The sequence below is a fragment of the Rana temporaria genome, chromosome 11 (assembly GCF_905171775.1).
Source record: "Rana temporaria chromosome 11, aRanTem1.1, whole genome shotgun sequence".
Taxonomy (NCBI): domain Eukaryota; kingdom Metazoa; phylum Chordata; class Amphibia; order Anura; family Ranidae; genus Rana; species Rana temporaria.
The window spans coordinates 51,060,325-51,079,912 of record NC_053499.1 but is presented as its reverse complement, the minus strand read 5'-3'; the positions used below and the strand labels follow the sequence as shown (position 1 = coordinate 51,079,912).

The 19,588-nt window shown below is 43.4% G+C and overlaps 1 protein-coding gene across 1 annotated transcript in view; it reads left to right on the top strand.

Moving 5' to 3' along the window:
- LOC120916769 (mucin-2-like) overlaps positions 1 to 19,588 on the top strand; it is a 198,160-nt gene that overhangs the window by 88,350 nt on the left and 90,222 nt on the right. Inside the window, exons 27-30 of the mRNA XM_040327709.1 lie at positions 2,872 to 2,921; positions 8,474 to 8,683; positions 12,382 to 12,426; positions 15,077 to 16,009. Of these exons, the coding sequence (XP_040183643.1) occupies positions 2,872 to 2,921; positions 8,474 to 8,683; positions 12,382 to 12,426; positions 15,077 to 16,009 (1,238 nt within the window). The remainder of the gene's footprint in view (positions 1 to 2,871; positions 2,922 to 8,473; positions 8,684 to 12,381; positions 12,427 to 15,076; positions 16,010 to 19,588) is intronic.

The following is a 19,588-nucleotide window of genomic DNA, read 5'->3' as shown; positions in this document are numbered from 1 at the left end:
TTCTGGCTGAATTCTGCCGAGAAACCCGGCCGTGTGTACACTTTCGGCCGAGGAAGCCGACGAGGAGCTCGGCGAGGAAATAGAGAACATGTTCTCTATTTCCTCGTTGTTCTATGGGAGCTCTCGCCCCGCCGAGCTCCTCGGCGGCTTCAGTGCTGAACTGGCCGAGGAACTCGATGTGTTTGGCACGTCGAGTTCCTCGGCCGTGTGTACGAGGCCTTACTCTACAAAGGTGGCTGGCATAATATGGGCAAGCAACAGTGTTGTTCATCTTCCTTTAAAAAAGTAATTAGTTACAATTACAAGTTAGTTATCCGAAAAAGTAATTGAGTTAGTGACTTAGTTACTTTATTGGCAAAGTAACTAGTTACTCGGCAAAGTAACTGAGATTTTTTTTTTTTTATATTCTACATTGCTATTACGTTCAATAACATCTTTAGTATCAAAGATGTTTATATTAACTGATTGAAGAATAAAAACACTATATACAGTATTTTAGAACATTTCGTACTGTGTACAATTATTAATATCATCATCACACTCCACCTGCCCAGCAATACTGTACAATATAGATTCAGTGTGCAGTGCACACTGCTGCAGTGCACACTGAATCTATATTGTACAGTATTGCTGGGCAGGTGGAGTGTGATGATGATATTAATAATTGTACACAGTATTGCATTTGCTGGGCCTGCCATATACTGTACTGTACTATACTATACTGTATAACTGCACTACAAAATTCCTTTACAAATAATGCATATTTATAACTTAATTTTAATTAACTTAATTAACTTAATAACTTATAATAACTTATTAGTAATAATATTTTAAAATATGCATTATTTGTAAAGGAATTTTGTAGTGCAGTTATACAGTATAGTACAGTACAGCAGCCCTCAAAATTTCCACTCGCCTACTAGCATTTGGCGAGTGGATTTAAGCTGGGGGCGAGTGATGACAGGGCTGCATGACCAATCTCCCTCCAATCTGTGCCTACACTTAGAGTCCCGATGAGATTGGCGGCCGAAGAGGAAAGGTGCATGCTCGGGAAAAGTAGTCTGGTGAGCCGCGCACAGGCAGAGCAGTACACAGGTGCTCTACTTACAATTCTCATTAATTAAGCCATGGGACCCAACAGTATGACCTATCTGAGCCTGCCCCCCTCCCCCGGGCCCCCGACCAATGTAGCTGGAGAGAAGAAAGTAATGAGTGAGGTGGAGGATTGCCAAAATTACCACTCCGGTGCAGCGCTCACTGAAAGTTGCCCTCACATGAGAGCGGCAGCCTTCTAGTTTGTGCAGTTTTCTTCTCCTTGTGCTCTATGTAAGTGTCCAACAGTTTAGCCTGAGCACTGTGAACAGACTGGTCTCAATGTGTGCTGTGCGCTGTCAGTGTGCGCTGTGCTATGGTGTCAATGGCTGTGCAGTTGTGTGGATCTCAGCACTGGATTGTACTTCCTCCAGCTGTGCTGCAGCTCCTCTCCTCTCTGCCAGCCTGAATAAAAGGGGGAAGTGGGGACATGCAAGCGTGGAGCCGCACACACAGGCTCCTGATGATGAGATGAATGGGAGAGAGAGAGAAGATGGATGGGAGTTGCAGAGGAGACAGCAAGAGAATGGGGAAGAGACCCACTTCTAGTGCCCTGTCCCTCTGGTCTGCCCCTAGTGCCCTGTCCCTCTGGTCTACCCCAGTGCCCTGTCCCTCTGGTCTGCCCCCAGTGCCCTGTCCAATTTTGTTAAAGTTCTTGTTGGTAATATTTAATTTTGTATAATTTCTGCATAAAACATTCCATGAGATAATCTACGAGGGCGTGTTTACGGGTGCAATTAGGCGCAGGACAGTGTATGAATTAGGTGGGGCAACTAGTGGCGAGTAACTCTTGAGGCCTGGCTAGTAGCTCAGGACTTGAAATTTTGAGCCCTGCAGTACAGTATATGGCAGGCCCAGCAAATGCATTACTGTGTACAATTATTAATATCATCATCATCATCACACTCCACCTGCCCAGGCAGCAATACTGTATAATATAGATTCAGTGTTCACTGCAGCAGTGTCACTCACACTGCACACTGAATCTATATTGTACAGTATTGCTGCCAGTGCCTGGGCAGGTGGAGTGTGATGATGATGATATTAACAATTGTACACAGTATTGCATTTGCTGGGCCTGCCTGGGCATGTGAAGCGGTCCGGTGGAGCACTCCACCAGACCGCTCCACATGCCCAGGCAGGCCCAGCAAATGCAATACTGTGTATAATTAATTATCAGGTCCGGGGTCCCACTCCCTTCTCACCGTCAACTTCAAGTATCGCCATTCGCCGGGCAGTCTCTGCCTCCTCCCGTGACGCTGCTTGTTGTGACTCACCGTCCGACCACCTGACCAGCTGACGCGGCCGCGTCAAAACGTCACACTGTACACTCCCAGCCACCTGATACTGTATCGGGTGGCTGGGAGTGTACGGAGTGACGTTTCGATGCGGCCGCGTCAGCTGGTCAGGGGGTCGGACCGTCGGACGGTGAGTCACTCACAAACAGCGTCACGGGAGGAGGCTGCCCCCCCCCAGCGTGCTCTAAGTAATTTCGGTAATGCTGCCCAGTAATGGGAACAGCGTTGCCGAGAGGGCTAAAGTAATCTGATAGATTACTCGTTACCCTCAGGAGGCCCATCGTTACCTAACGGCGTTTATTTAAACGCCGTTAGTTACAACACTGGCAAGCAATAACTACAAAATAATATTTGCAAGCAATATCTACAGTTAGTTTACCTGTTTCTTGTGGGGGATTCCATTAAAATGTATGAATGCATTATTATAGTTGCGCTTTATAATACAATTATATTATATTATAAATATTTTTCTTTTCTTTAGTTCTTGTACTGCAAAAGGGAATGTTAAATGTACCGTTAAAGATGATCCAGGTATGTTCTTACAGATCTCTCTCTTTCCAGATATAAAGTGGCTAAGCATTTTGACACTTTCTCTAAAAGATCAGATTTGGTGTTTGAAAAGTGTTTAGCATTGTCCATGTACCTCTACACCTGTGTTCTGTTCATGTTTCTCTAAATGCTAATGACTATTGCTATGTAATCTTATTCATTATATTCCTTTGTTTATTATCTTCTACTTCCAAATAAAGCTTTGTAAACAAAAAAAAAAACAAAAAAAAGTGTTTAGCATTGCAGCATGGGCAAATGTGGTATTAATTCTTACTGTTTAAATTTAAGGGGGTCAGCAACCTGTAGATACCGATCTACCAGTAGATCTCAGGCAGGTGACTGGTAGATTGCGGCCTGGGCGTACTGATCCGCCATTTCAGAGCATCAAACAGTGCAATGCCGAGGAACTACTTGTAAAGTTGGAGCTGTAAAGGGGCAGGAGCAGGAGCCCCATAAGCCGATGCCTCCTCTGTAGTGCTGGCTCCTGTCCCATGCAGAGTGATATTAACTGTACTCCACCTCTTATGCCAACTAGTGGTCTCCAGAGTGCTGCCAGCAGCAGGAAAGAAAAGATCCTCAGGTCAGTGTGAAGAAATACACTGGGCATAATAGCAGCGTTGTGCTGCTTTCTCACCACCTGCTTTAACCCTTTGGACCCCTAGAAGCATGCAGTTGTGGGGAGCTTGCAGAGTGGTCCCATTTACTTGAATGGGTCACGATTGGAAGGCGGTAGCACCCACCAGAAGCAACAGGGGGCTTAATTCCTGCTGAGGCATGTGTACACCAAAGGAGGTAGGGATTGGGGAGGTTAAACCACAACTCAACCACAGAGTTTTACCATCACCCCCTCCAACTTAACGTGTGAATGAGGCCTAAAGGTGCCGCTGCCGAATGCATCCATGGGCTCCTTTACAAATGCAGCAGGCACTGCTGCTCCCCTGAAAAAGTAACCAAGTGTGTTTGACAGCTGGTGAGGAGGCAAAATGTTGCCTCCTCACCACCTGATTTAAACCCATGATTGCTGTGCAAAGCACGCAATTGCAACATAGTAGTAGTAGTACAGCAATTAGAGGTTTAAATCAGGTGTGAGGAGGCCACACTGTGCCCAGTGATCTTTGACGTCTCCCAAGTTGTTCAGGTCAGGGGCGTCTTTAATATTAATTGGACCCTGGGCAAACATTTTCCTAATACACTCATCAACTATTTAAGGGCAGTGTGGGCTCGAGGGTCAGATGCTATGGGCCCCACATTAATGACTGGGTCTGGGGCAGCTGCCCCTTTTGTCGGCACTGCGTCGCTTTAACTGACATTTGCGTGGTCGTGCGACATGGCACCCAAACACAATTTACATTCATTTTTTCCCACAAATAGAGCTTTCTTTTGGTGGTATTTGATCACCTCTGCGTTTTTTTCTTTATGCGCTATAAACAAAAATAGAGCGTAAATTTTGAAAAAAAATGAATATTTTTTTACTTTTTGCTATAATAAATATCCCCAAAAATATATAAAAAATATATTTTTCCTCAGTTTAGGCCGATACGTATTCTTCTACATATTTTTCATTTAAAAAAAATCGCAATAAGCGTTTATTGATTGGTTTACGCAAAAGTTCTAGCATCTACAAAATAGGGGATAGTTTTATGGCATTTTTATTAATATTTTTTTTTTACTAGTAATGGTGGCGATCAACGATTTTTATCGGTACTGCGACCTTATGGCAGACATATTGGACACTTTTGACAAATGTTTGGGACCATTGGCATTTTACAGCGATCAGTGCTATAAAAATGCATTGATTACTGTAAAAATGTCACTGGCAGGGAAGGGGTTATCACTAGGGGGCGATCAAGGGGTATATTATGTTCCCTAAAGTGTGTTCTAACTTAAAGGGGGGTGGGACTGACTAGGGGAAATGACAGACATTGTATGAACATACGATCAGTCAATTCTCCCCCTGAAAGAACCGGGAGCTGTGTGTTTATACACACAGCTCCCGCTTCTCGCTCTGTCACGAGCGATCGCAGTTGCCCGGCGGGGATCGCCGGGCACTTGCATCAGCACCAGGGCCAAGCAGGGGGCGGGTGCGCCCCTAGTGGCCGCAGAGCAACATCACGTTCTATTACGTGATTTTGCGCAGCCGAGCCAACCTGCCCAGTAAAACTGCGGTGGGCGGTCGGCAAGCAGTTAAAGATGGCCCTGGTTCAGGTAGATCTCCACCTCTTTAAGGTTGCCTAAACCTGAATTCAGGGTCCCTTATAAACCTTAACTACCAGAAAGTCATCAGCTGCATCTTTTTTAGTGAAATATAATCAGGTTTTGAATCACATGCGATGTCTTGATATAAGAGTAGCAATGTGGTTGCAGCTATTTGTACAATGCGAGCATTTAAAGCGATGTTAACCTCTGCTTTTTTATAAATGGGCGCCCCGTTGATTTATGCCATAATGGGATAGGATGCACCACATATTAGCACATAAGGCAGATACATTTGTCCAACTCAAACAAAGCCCTCCTCTTCTCCACCACTTCCCTGGTCAAAAGCGCTTCCAACTTCACCCGGTCTTCCTTCTGGGTGTCATCTCTCTCCAGCTGCTTGAATGGCCAGGCCTCGATAAAGTCACTCCTGTGCATGCATATAGGAATCACCATCATGGCATGGTGCTCCCTGCATTCACAGGACAAGCAGTGTGAGGTGAATGCATAGTAAACTGCACATGCACGAGTGATTTCATCCCTTGGAGCAAACATCTATATCTCGTTAACAGTGCAATTTTAGAAGATTTTGAAGGTACTAACAAGGAATACATATTATATGCTGTAATATAGAGGAAAGTCAAAATTTTGGATTTAATACTTATTTAGGTTATGAAATATCAGTAAAAAACATATCTTAAATAATATGAACTGTAGTATTTAAAGCATATCTAAACACAAGAACAGAAATGTTATATATTGCAGCTTGCCCGTCCTGAGATGTGGTGGCTGTTTTGGTATATTTGGTATATAAGTATATTCTGCAAATACAGAAAGTACCTATTAATCCTGCTCTGACCTTGTGTCCTTGAACCTTCCTGTGCACTGAACTGATATCTCAAACAATCTTTTCAGCTTTCCCAGCCATCTTCTGTGAGCTACAGAACGCTTCTATTCCATGTAGTAGAGATGAGGGGAATGGGAAGTATGTCAATTTCAAATCAAGAGGGCAGCTTAGGGTGCTCCTCTATAGATACAGTAAGGCCTCGTACACACGATAGGTTAACCAGAGGACAACGGTCTGAAGGTCCGTTTTCATCGGTCAAAACCGATCGTGTGTGGGCCCCATAGGTTATTTAACCATAGGTTAAAAAAAAGCCAACTTGCTTTAAAATTAACCAATGGATTCCTAACCGATAGGTCAAAACCAAACGTTAGTAGGCACAATCATCGGTTAAAAATCCACGCATGCTCAGAATCAAGTCAACGCATGCTTGGAAGCATTGAACTTTGTTTTTTTCAGCACGTCATTGTGTTTTATGTCACCGCGTTCTGACACGATCGGTTATTTAACCTATGGTGTGTAGGCGTGACGGACCATCAGTCAGCTTCATCGGTTAACCTTTGACATTGGTCCTTCAGACCGTTGTGCTCTGGTTAACCTATTGTGTGTACGAGGCTTAAGTCGGCATTGTCACCCTAGGACAGGAAGTATTTTATTGGTAGACTGACCAGGAGAAAATAAAGTAAATGTCTGGGAAAAAAATGAAATGGATGTAGCCACTGCATATAGGAAATGGTAACATGCAGTAAATTTGTTTGAGGCCCCGTACACACGGCCGAGGAACTCGACGTGCCAAACACATCGAGTTCCTCGGCCAGTTCAGTCCTGGAGCCGCCGAGGACCTCGGCGGGCCGAGTTCTCCCATAGAACAACGAGGAAATAGAGAACATGTTCTCTATTTCCTCGCCGAGGTCCTCGTCGGCTTCCTCGGCCGAAAGTGTACACACGGCCGGGTTTCTCGGCAGAATTCAGCCAGAAACTCGGTCGGAAGCTGAATTCTGCCGAGGAAACTGGTCGTGTGTACGGGGCCTTACCCTTTAATGATAGATACCCTTTAGGGGTTCAGTGCTGAAAGATCCCTCTTACTGTGTAATCTCTGAAATAAAGACAATGTTGAGAAATTATATCAATAACTGTAATATGAAGATTAGAAAACATTTGATACAAGTACAGTAAAACCTTGGTTTGCGAGCATAATTTGTTCCAGAAACATGCTTGTAATCCAAAGCACTTGTATATCAAAGCTTTTTTTTTTACAGGGTATAAAAGAGAAGAGAGGCACCTCTTAATGTAGCAATAAGTTGCAAAATGTTGTACCTTCATTAAATGTAAACATATTGCTACACTTAGAGGCTCCTCTCTTCTTTTTAATACTCAGTTGTGACATGACGCTACTCTTATATCAAGACATTGCTTGTATATCAAGGCAAAATTTATTAAAACATTTTGCTTGTCTTGCAAAACGCTCTCAAACCAAGTTACTCTCAAACCAAGCTTTTACTGTATATACAAATTCAAGAACAATGAATTTGAAAATTTGCAGATTTTGCCTTTTTTCTAGATATGATGGCTGTGATTTTTTTTATTCTCAGACAAATATTTTTTTGCAAATATGGAGAAATACACATTCACACTGTCAATAGTCCAGTGTCCTTTATTTCCTATGCAATTACAGTAATTAGAATCTCAAAAATGTTATCAGTCCTCTGTGGACTACAGACCCTATGCTATAAAAACGGGGGGAGCAGGAAGTCCAAATCAGGAAAGCAACCTTTAGTGACAATGCTGCTTCTTCATAGATACAATGAAGTGAGTGTTGTCACCCTAGAACAGGAAGTTTACTAATAGCAGAATCACCAGGTGAAAATAAAGGAATACAAATCCAATGCAGCCTTCACATCTAAGGCCTCGTAGAAACTTGCTGTTTTTTTTTTTTTGCCGAGGAAACCGGTCGTGGGTACATTTTTCGACGAGGAAACTGTCGAGGAACTCAACGAGCCAAAAAGAGAGCATGTTCTCTATTTCCTTGACGGGAATGGAGAAAATTGGCTTGTCGAGTTCCTCGACAGCCTAACAAGGAACTCGACGAGCAAAACGATGTGTTTCGCCCGTCGAGTTCCTCGTCGTGTGTACGAGGCCTAAGATCTGATAACCTGCATTCTGCTGTAATGTGTCATTTTGTTTTAGGGTTTACATTTTAACTGAAATGTAAAAATTCATACATACTGTACAAGGAAGGTTTAACACAAAAGCATATTTCTGTTGGGCCCTTATTGCCTAACTCCACCCAAACTGTGAGTTTTTTTTTAATAATATTAACCTGACAGAAGTTCTAAACCTTATTTATTTCACTGAAAAATATGTTTACTGCAGATTCAAATATTGGTGGTATTGGTGAAAAGATCATTTTAGAAAAGTTACCCTTTATAATTAAATGAATGATAAATTTGCTTATTTATTTGAAAATATATAATTTTATTTCTGTTTTATTGAGTAGACTATTTTGGAGAACTGGGATCTGGAGAACTGGGATCTGGAGAACTGGGATCTGGATATCAGGGACATGAACTCTGCATTGTAAAAAAATGTGTGAATGGCAGTGAGATATCGAAGTATAAGATTTGTGATACTTCTACACCCACTACTACATCCGTTACCTCCACTACCTCCACTACCGTTACTACAACAACTGTGTCAACCACAACAGGTAATAATTCCGACATGGGGGGGCTAGTTTATTAAGCTGTACAGAAAAAAAGTATTTGTGGATCATCCGCTTGGATTTCAATTTGACAATGGCGTAACTTATTAAAGCTTAATTCCAGGCGCAAGAACAAAAAAAATAAATAAATATGTTCCTCTCCCTGAAGCTCTGGTCTGTGAGCAGAGCCTCTGCATTATCACATACAATGTAGGGCTCTAAATCCTGTATTGTACATGGTGGAGGAGGCTAAAGTGTGACCTCCGCCAGGAGCAGCTTACACAGGAGGCTATGGTGGACTGGTCACACGGATCATAGTAGCCTGCTGGAGTGGGAATCCAGGTAAGTATTAGTAATATCGCCTCTTCTGCAACCCCCTAGAGTTAACAAAACGTTAACCCTTGCAGTCACACAACACTGCAATGATATTTTATCTAAGTTGTGCCCAGAGATGGGCTTTAACGAGTGAGGAATGGATTAGGCCTTCAGAGTGAATTTTTAATATGTTAAGGTAAAAAAATGAATAAAGACGATTGAATTTTTTTTTAGTCATCAACCCCCATCAGTTATTATCTCCTTTCTGTCCACAATCCCTGTGTTAATATTCCTTATTATTGTTGGAAAACCACAAGATCACCAAACACAGGAAGGACCGTGGGTGTCTATAGTAGCGCAGTGCTTCTTCCTAAGTATATTTGAGCAAAAATTTAAAGGTGCAAACAAAAGGACTTTGTAGGCACCAATTATAAAAATACAAATACATTTTTTAACAAATAGTCAAAAAAGATTATTATAAAAGAAAACAGTACAATAAAATAACCTTTTCCGGACTTCTATTGGATTAATTTGCTGTTACTGCAGATGCTACTGCAGTTTTTTTAATTTGTATTTTATTGTACTGTTTTCTTTTCTAATAATCTTTTTTGACTATTTGTTAATAAATGTATTTGTATTTTTATAATTTGTGCCTGAAAAGTCCATTTCTTTGGGGGTAATCCACAAAAGGGATACGCCGGCGTATCTACTGATACGCCGTCGTATTCCTGTTTCTATCTATGGAACTGATCCACAGAATCAGTTTACCATAGATAGGCAGAAGATCCGACATGTGTAATTGAATTACACTGTCGGATCTTAAGGATGCAATTCTAGGCCGGCCGCTAGGTGGCGAGGCCATTGCGGCCGGCCTAGAATATGCAAATGAACACTTACGGCGATCCACGAACGTTCCGACGGGCCCGTTGCGCTAATTCTACGTCGTTTACGTCGAGTTACGCCGTGTAAAAATAGGGCTGAGTCCTATTTGACTAAGCCCTATTAAGTATGGCCGTCGTTCCCGCATTGAAAATTCAAACTCTACGTCGTTTGCGTAAGACGTCCGTGAATGGCGCTGGACGCCATTTACGTTACCGTCTAAGCAAATGACGTCGGAGCGACGTCTGTTAGCGCAATGCACGTCGGGTAAGTTACCCGACGGAGCATGCGCAGTACGTCCGGCGCGGGAGCGCGCCTAATTTAAATGGGACTCGCCCATTTGAATTGGCCCGCCTTGTGCCGGACGGATTTAAGTTACACCGCCGCAAAATTCCAGGTAAGTGCTTTGTGGATCGGCACCTAACTTGGCAACTTTGCGGCAGTGTAACTTAAATGGAAAAAGTTACGTTGCGCTGGCTGGCTGTGGATCTGGCCCTTTGTACCTTTAACATTTTTTCTCTAATATCCCTTATTACAATGCCCTATGCTGCTGATACGTTAAAGAATATCAATATCATTATATAGCAGCGTATCGGTAGTTAGTGGTGGCTGCATTAACTGTAGTACCTTTATGTATGATCACTGTTTATAGGCAATGTATACTTTAAATTCTTTCTAAATAAATCTTTTTGTGGGAAAAAAAAATGCCAAGTGATCCCTGCATCATACACATTCCTGGATTGCATAGGCATGAACAGAGCCTAAAGATCCCATTGCTTAACTAGCGGCTGGCAACTGCCCAGGCCGCTAATTCTCTCACTGTGATAGTGGCCCTGTCTGATGCAGGGATCACTTGGCATTTTTTTTTTCCCACAAAAAGATTTATTTAGAAAGAATTTAAAGTATACATTGCCTATAAACAGTGATCATACATAAAGGTATTACAGTGGAACCTCGGATTACAAGAATAATCCGTTCCAGGAGAATGCCCAGGGCTTTTTTTCAGAAGGAACTTGACGGAACTCAGTTCCACCACCTCTGGCTCAGACCCTTTGGTGCCTGCTCAACACAATCACTTGTAAACACAGAAATCTGGTTTCTGTGTTTACAAGTGACAGCTCTGCACTCTGTGTGTAACCCCCTAAACTCTGCTCTCTGTATGTAATACAATCCTGGTATTTAATGCCCCTTTAAGACCCCTCTACTGTTTGTGAAATCTGAACGGGATCGTGGTTGAGTTTCTGCACCTATTTTCTGAGAAAAAAAGCTCTGAGAATGCCCATAATCCAAAGTACTCAAATATCAAAGCATGTTTCCCCATTGAAGTCAATGGACCGAAAATAATTTTTTGCAAATTGACTTCAATGGCATGCGGCCAGAGGTGGGGGGGCCCGAGAACACCTCGGCAAACCTCGGAAAGACTCGGAAACGAAGTATATGCGTGTCTTTCCGAGCATTTCCAAACGCCGAACGGCTGCAACGCCCCAACCCCTTCTGGCCAAATGCGGTACTGCACACCGCTTTGGTCTGTATCCTGCTCGTTTTACGAGACAACACTCGCAAACTAAGTTAGGATTTTTTCAAATACATTTTTTGCAAACAAGCCAGTGCTGGGTGGCTGAACTACTGTTGAGCCTAGCAAAAAAACAGGTTCTTTGACAGAAGCAGTCATCAGGCTCCAGCTATTAACGTAAAATTAATCTAGTTAAAAAACATATGATATCCAGTAAGTCTACATTTTTGGAAACTGGTGCTTGAAAGTGGAAGTAAACCCTCACATATACCCAGTGAAGTTAGCAGTCTCAGATGATACACAGAGATTAAACAAATCTCCCTACAAAAGTTTTACATGTATATCTTCTGTCTTCAGCTTTATATATTCTTTAGAAAGTTCAGATTGTGTTAGGAATTTTTCTCTTCCTGGTTAGCACTGCAGTGAAGCCTGGGCATACAGCCAAGACAGCTGATTGGTTGAAAGGCATACACCCCCTCTCGTCATAGGTAGAGACTTTCAGCACTGTTCCTTGAATTGTTCAAGGCTCTGCTAATCTATTTATAGCATCCCCCCAACACAAAACTATTACTGCTTTTATCTCCTGTGTTGGAGAATTTGTCAGAAGTTCTCATGCTGATAACACAAGAACGGAGCAGGAGAAAGACACAGGACTTGGTGCTTTGAAGATAGATAAGTAAACACTGCAGCTATATGTGCACAGCTCAAATTTCATGAATCAGGTTTGGCCCTGGTTCACATTGATGCTACTTTGAAATTGCGCTACTTCACTTTAAGTAGTGCGATTTCAAAGTAGCAAGGTCAGCGCGATTTCAGGTGCTACTTGATAGACATCTTTTTATTTATGCTAGTGGTTGTATAACTTCTTGCCTCTTTAGAGATGGAATTTTATGTACCCTTAAAATTGTTTGCTTAATGGTCAAAAATATTTTGTTAGTGATTCATACTAATATTAAAACCAGTTAACAATATTGTTATTTCTTGCCTTTGTTTGCAGGCACCACCACCTCTCCATGGACATTGACAAGTCCAACTTCAACAAGTAAGTTATGACAGTTACTACAGCCTGTACATGTCGTGATAAAATATTAAAGCTGAAGTCCAGCTTAAGGCCTGGTTCACACTATAGCGCACATGTGTCAAACACAAGGCCTGCGGGCCAAATCCGGCCCTCCAGGCTATTTCATGTGGCCCTCGCACCTCTCCTGCAGCTCCAGCCCTCCTCTGGTCCTACTCCAGACCCCTACTTTCTGCTTTCAAGCAATGCATCCAGCTTCTTCCCAGCAGCAGCATAAGGAAAGGGGGGTGCACTGTGATGTAAGGGAGAGTGGGGGACTCAACTTCTGACAGTAGGGTAGTTCTTGACATCTAATGTAAAGGGGAGGGGATGCGCTAGACATCTAATCTTACAGATACAACCGGCCCTTTTGAGGGCAATCATAATGCTGATGCGGCCCACAATGAAATTGAGTTTGACACCCCTGCTATAGCGAATTGGATGCGGGTTCCCTGCATCCAATTTGCAATAGCAGGAGAATGTGACTGGCTCTCTATAGAGCCCTGTGTGTCTTTTGGGCTGTTTCAGGTCAGAATTCAGCCCAAAATTGGAACTGAAACGGTGAACCAGGACGCACAGGACCCTTGCTGGGAGCCGCATCGGCATCCAGTGTGAACCCAGCCTTAGTCATCCACAGTTGTATACATCCTATTCTGTACTTATAATGCTTAGTTGATTACACACAAATTCCTGCAGGGTGCATTAGAAGCTGAAGCATGTCAGGTAGAGCCATCTCATTTGCTGGCTGCAGGACGACTGACATCATCCAGCTCATTCCATTAAAATGTTATTAAACCCCAAAACAAAAATGTAATATTTTGCAGCTTGCCAATCTCTAAATGTGGTGGATGATTTAACCACTTCAGCCCGGAAAGGTTTTAGCCCCTTCATGACCAGGCCATTTCTTGCGATACAGCACTGTGCTACTTTAACTGACAATTGCAACGCTGTACACAAATACAATTGATGTCCTTTTTTCCCCACAAATAGACCTTTCGTTTAGTGGTATGTGATAACCTCTACGGTTTGAATTTTTTGCGCTATAAACAAAAAAATAACCCGACAATTAAAAAAAATATAATAATGAAACGTTACCTATCAGGGCTGTAAGTTCAAGCAAAATTTCTGTCATTTAGCATACTCCTATAAAATGGAAAAAAGTACAGATATTTAGAGAACATTTTGGACATCAGACCTTTTGCCTGTATCCAGGGGCGGACTGACAACTCATGGGCCCCCCGGGCAATAGGAGATTATGGGGCCCCCAGGCAACAGGAGATTATGGGGCCCCCAGGCAACAGGAGATTATGGGGCCCCCAGGCAATAGGAGATGATGGGGCCACATACACACAGTATACATACACACAAAATACACATACACACATTGAGAAGGTACCAGGGATGGACTGGCCATTGGGACTACAGGGAGTTTCCCGGTGGGCCGATGGCTCAGTAGGCCGGCTTCAGTGACAGTGGACCGCCACCCCCCTCTGCTCCTCTGTATCTCCCTTCCCGCAGCGCTCACCTGGGGGGAACAGAGAAGCAGGGGGAGGAGCAGGGGGAGGACCAGAGGAGCAGGGGGGATGACAGAGGAGCATTGGGAAGGGGACAGACAGCTGACTCAACAGCTATGGCCTGGGAGTTTCTCACTTCTGCCTAATCTTGTCCCATAAGGGGGGCACCAAACTGATTCTTTGCCCTGGGTGAAATAATGTCTAGCTTTCCCACTGGTACTGCCTATAAGAGTACCAGTACCAGCTGATCTACTCTAATAAAGTAGAATGGCTAGTGGCTAGTGAAGGGGGAGAGGGGGCTTGGGTGGCCGGGGGGGAGGGTGAAGTGGGCCAGTCTGGATGAAGTCCAGGGCCAAATTTTTGTCCCAGTCCAGCCCTGGAAGGTACTGGCGAGGCGGGGCAGCTATAATCTTGGGATTTTTAGACCAAAAGGATGTCGGTAAGTGACATTTCGTGGACAGATGTAAAAAAAAACTGTCCCTGGTTTTACTGAGGCTGGCAACCCTGATGGGGCCCCCTAGTGGCATGGGGCCCTCGGGCAGTGCCTGAGTGCCCGAATGGTCAGTCCGCCCCTGCCTGTATCTACTTTGTAATAGAATAAAATCCAGACATCCTTTATTTTTTATAAATAGTTAGAAAAGATTTAATTGTCCCCTTGATGTATAATAGCAGCAGACTGCAAGCCTCTTAGTTATGAAGCCAAGCTTTCCCTGAATCCCCACCCCCTAGCTATGTAGATGAATCTCTATTGGCACTGTAGAGTATGCATGTGCTGAAGGGCAATGCAACAAGTTCACTTTAATTGCAGCTGTCCACAACTGCTGATACCCCTTTCTTCACTGCTGGGCCATTCCATTCACCTGGGCAAGGAACCTAACATGGTACTTCTGGGCATAGGGGAGTATGTCACTCACCTTCTTTTCTCTCATATGACTGCATCAGTGCTTGGTGATTGGCTGCTCTGTCAACCAGTGTTGTCACAGGGATCAGGAGATAGTCCATATTACTGTGTAAGTCATGACCTGAAGAAATTGTAGGAGAATTTGTGACAACCAAATACATGCTTTGAATAGATGCTGTATGTTCTTTAAATGACCTGTATATGTTTTTGTTCTGCACAGCTTGTGTCTATGAAAATGTATGCTGGTGGACTGAGTGGTTTGATGTCAACAAGCCAAAAGATGGGTTGGACAGTGGTGATTATGAAACATATGAAGAGATAAAAAAGAACAACTATAATATCTGCGACGTGCCTGAGCAGATTGATTGCAGAGCAGTTAATGACCCTGATATCAGTTTGAAGGATCTGAAGCAAAATGTTCACTGCAACGTATCTAATGGTCTTATCTGCAAGAACAGTGAGCAGGATCCAAGTAACAGCCTATGGCAGAAGTGCTTCAACTATAAGATCCGAGTGGAGTGCTGTGACTTTACATGTTTCACTACTACCCCCCATTCTACCACCACTACGACTACTACCCCAACAACCACTACTGAAACAACTCCAGTTACCACTACAACACCAATCACTACTACCTCTCCTACTACCACCACTATCACTACTACCCCAACAACCACTACTGAAACAACTCCAGTTACCACTACAACATTCATCACTACTACTCCTCCTACTACCACCACTACGACTACTACCCCAACAACCACTACTGAAACAACTCCAGTTACCACTACAACACCAATCACTACTACCTCTCCTACTACCACCACTATCACATCTACCCCAACAACCACTACTGAAACAACTCCAGTTACCACTACAACACCCATCACTACTACTGCTCCTACTACCACCACTATGACTGCTACCCCAACAACCACTACTGAAACAACTCCAGTTACCACTACAACACCCATCACTACTACCTCTCCTACCACCACTATGACTGCTACCCCAACGACCACTACTGAAACAACTCCAGTTACCACTACAACGTTCATCACTACTACCTCTCCTACCACCACTGTGACTGCTACCCCAACAACCACTACTGAAACAACTCCAGTTACCACTACAACATCCATCACTACAACAGGTGAGTGAACATTGCATTTTCAGTAGTATTAAAGACAAAGAGGGAGATTTACTTAAACTGGTGCAAACTGAATATGATATAGCTGTGCATGGTAGCCAATTGGCTTCTAATTTCAGCTTATTCAATTAAGCTTTGGCAATAAAACCTTGAAGCTGATTGGTTTCTATGCACAGCTGCACCAGGGTTTGCACTCTACAGTTTTAGTAAATCAACCCCAAAGTCAGCTAAGTAGAAATGGTGCAAATTTGAGAACAAAGACAAATGGACTCTGAATTTGTTTTGTGTTGCAGTAAGATTATAGCTGTAGAGATAAATTTGCCCTGGACTGTATCCAGCTATATGTAGTCACATAATTCAGCTATTTTGTTATATTATTAAACTATTAATCTGTTCTGCTAAAACTTTTGTTGGTAATATAGTTAGATAGGAACAACTAAAAATAAGATTAGGGACTCCATGCACAGTCCACGCCCATAAAGCAGTGGTCAGTGACCTAAAGCCCGCAGGCCGCACCCGGCCCGCCCCTGCTAAATTTTCGACCCGTCGGTGCACATGATTAATTAATGTGCACCCGGCCCGCGGACATTTTAACCCCTTTACGTCGACCATACGCAAATATGCGACCACAGGTTGATGGGGTTGTACCAGGGAGATGCCTGCAGCTGCACGCATCACCCTGGTACCATTTTTTACAGCTGGCGGTTGGCTTTCTTAGGATAATATCTGATGCGGATAAGAAGCCGCTCGACTGTTATCCCAAGCAGCCGAACGGGACGTCCCCCCCTCCCGCTGGCTTCCCCAGCTCGCCCAGGCTCTCCCGTCCCACTGGGAGGCCGAACGACCAGTCAGGATGGAATTGGCTTCAATTGAGTCTCAGATCTAATAACCTGGAAGCGATGTCATGACATCACTTCCAGTTTACAGAAGACTTAAAGGCACCACATTTTTAAATAAAGACAGCATTCAAAACAGCCAAACTTGGTGTTTTGAATGCTTTTAAGTGCAAAAGAGGGGTTTGGGGGTCTTATAGACCTCATATCCCTCCATAAAGTGTACCTGTCACTGCCTATTACTGTCACAAGGGATGTTTATATTCTATCTTACAGCAATAAAAGTGATCAGAAAGGGACAGTGTAAAAAATAAAAAATAAAATAAGAAAAACAAAAAATGTAAGCGCCCCATCTTTCCGTACTTTCTCAAATGGGGGGGGCTGCGTAATATGCAGGGGTACTGTGTAATATGTAAGGGGGGCTGAGTACAGGGGGCTGTATGAAGTACAGGGAGCTGTGTAATGTAAACGTGTCCAGAAGTGCGGGGCGCTGTGTAATGTAAAGGGGGTCAGAGGTGCAGGGGCTGTGTAATGTAAAGGGGGGTCAGAGGTGCAGGGGCTGTGTAATCTAAAGGGGGTCAGAGGTGCGGGGTGCTGTGTAAGGTAAAGGGGGTCAGGGGTGTGGGGGCTGTGTAATGTAAAGGGGGTCAGAGGTGCGGGGGCTGTGTAATATAAAGGGGGTCAGAGGTGTGGGGTGCTGTGTAATGTTATCTTCAGGGATTAGAAGGTGAATGCGGACCTCCATGCATTCACACACATTGAATCTGGCCCTTAAGTAGAAAAAGGTTGCTGACCCCTGCCATAAAGGCACAGTTTGACGAGTGTGGTGTGGAGGAACTCACATAGCCTGAACTCAATCCTATTTAACACCTGTAGACTGAATTGGAATGCTGATTGCATCCAACATCAGTACCTAACCAAAGAAATTGTATTTTAACTAAATGGACAATTCTTATACACATCCTAAAAAGCCTTGTGTTTAGCCTGAGACTGAAATGGCCATAAAGGAAGTTCAGCTTCATATTCGTTTCTATGGTTGTAAAACTGGATGTCCAACAAGTTTATATGGGTAGACATCAATAGTCTGAATTCCTTCTACATCATTAGACAAGATAATGTAATAGGGCCTTCAGATGTATCTGTATACAGAGTCCAGCGACGTCAGCAGCAGAAGCTCGTCATTCTGCTGCTCTCACCACCATCCTCGGTGAGGGAACCAGGAAGTAAAGCATTGCGGCTTCACTGCCCGGTTCCCTACGGCGCATGCGCGAGTCGCGCTGCGCCGTGCTTACTGGTCCCCGCTGTGTTCTGGGAGACGAGTGTTTCCCAGAACACAACAGTGGGGACGGGATCTGACATTCTGCCCACAATCTACCCGCAGACTGTATGGCCGGAAGTGGGTGCAAATACCTGTCTTTAGACAGGTATCTGCACCCCCTCCCCCTGAAAGGTGCCAAATGTGACACCGGAGGGTTCCGATGAGCGGAAGTTCCACTTAAGGGTGGCGCTCCGCTTTAATTGAACAAGCTGGGGTTAGAAGCTGATTGGCTACCATGTAAAGTACACCAGTTTTAGTAACTCTCCCCCACTATCATATCTTTTTTGAGTAGTTTAGTAGTGAAGGCAGGATCAGAATAACAGGTGTGGAATCTGCGCCTCTAAAAACCAAATCAGCAATAGGAGTTCCCATTTCTATTCTTGCAGATTCAATTTTATTGTGCTATGCAGGCACCACTTCTTGTTGCATTAGTTGTTGCAATGCACTTATGTCTGCTGTAATGGAAAGGACTTTAGAGGTGTTCTATTTTATTCAACTCTGTTGTGAGTTCCCATATGCATCCTCATAAGTGGTCTTGGATTACTGCATTTAATTATCGTAAGCTCCTTCAGCATGGATCACAATCTAATGTCAAAATACCATAGGCAAAAACGATGCTCTAAAGTTTATAAATGTACTTAGTTTAAGTTTCCATTGTTGAGAACAGGAAATAACTATTATGGTCTTAATTCTGCAACTAAAGAAATGAATATTAGAGATGTTATCGTATCCTATCTATCAGTAAACGTTCAGTAGCAATAAACAGCACTGAGACTGCATTAGCTTGACTCCAGGTATCATTTTTATTTGCAATAAAGAGTTTGCACTTCTGTAATGTTTTTTTTTTGACCCAATGGGGAGATTTAACTTACTTTCTGTCCCTGTGATTCCCTAACAAGAAATAGAGGATGCATGAATCATATGTAGGGATGGGCCGAACACCGCCCCGTTTGATCGCACCAGAACATCTCGGACAGGCAAAAGTTCTAGCGAACATGCAAACTCTATTAAAATCAATGGGACATGAACGTGAAAAATCAAAAGTCCTCATTTTAAAAGCTTATACAGTATGCAAGTTGTTGCCATAAAAGGTGTATTGGGGCCCGAGTACTGCTCTGGGGGACACGTTTCAATGCAAAAAAACGTTTTTAAAACTATCATTCTTAAAGGAGTAGTGATTTTAATGATGCTTAAATTGAAACAATAAAAATTAAATATTCCTTTAAATATTGTGCCTGTGCGCTTAGTCTGCCTGTAAAGTGGCACATCTGTACAATGTATAGAACATGCCGCAGCAATAATGACATTTCCTAATGAAAGAATGTCATTCAAACTTGCTTGTGGCTGTAATGTATTGCCGGCTCCCAGCAATATAGATTAAACAAAAAAAAAAAAAAAAAAATGGTGTGGAGTCATATCTCCCACATCCCC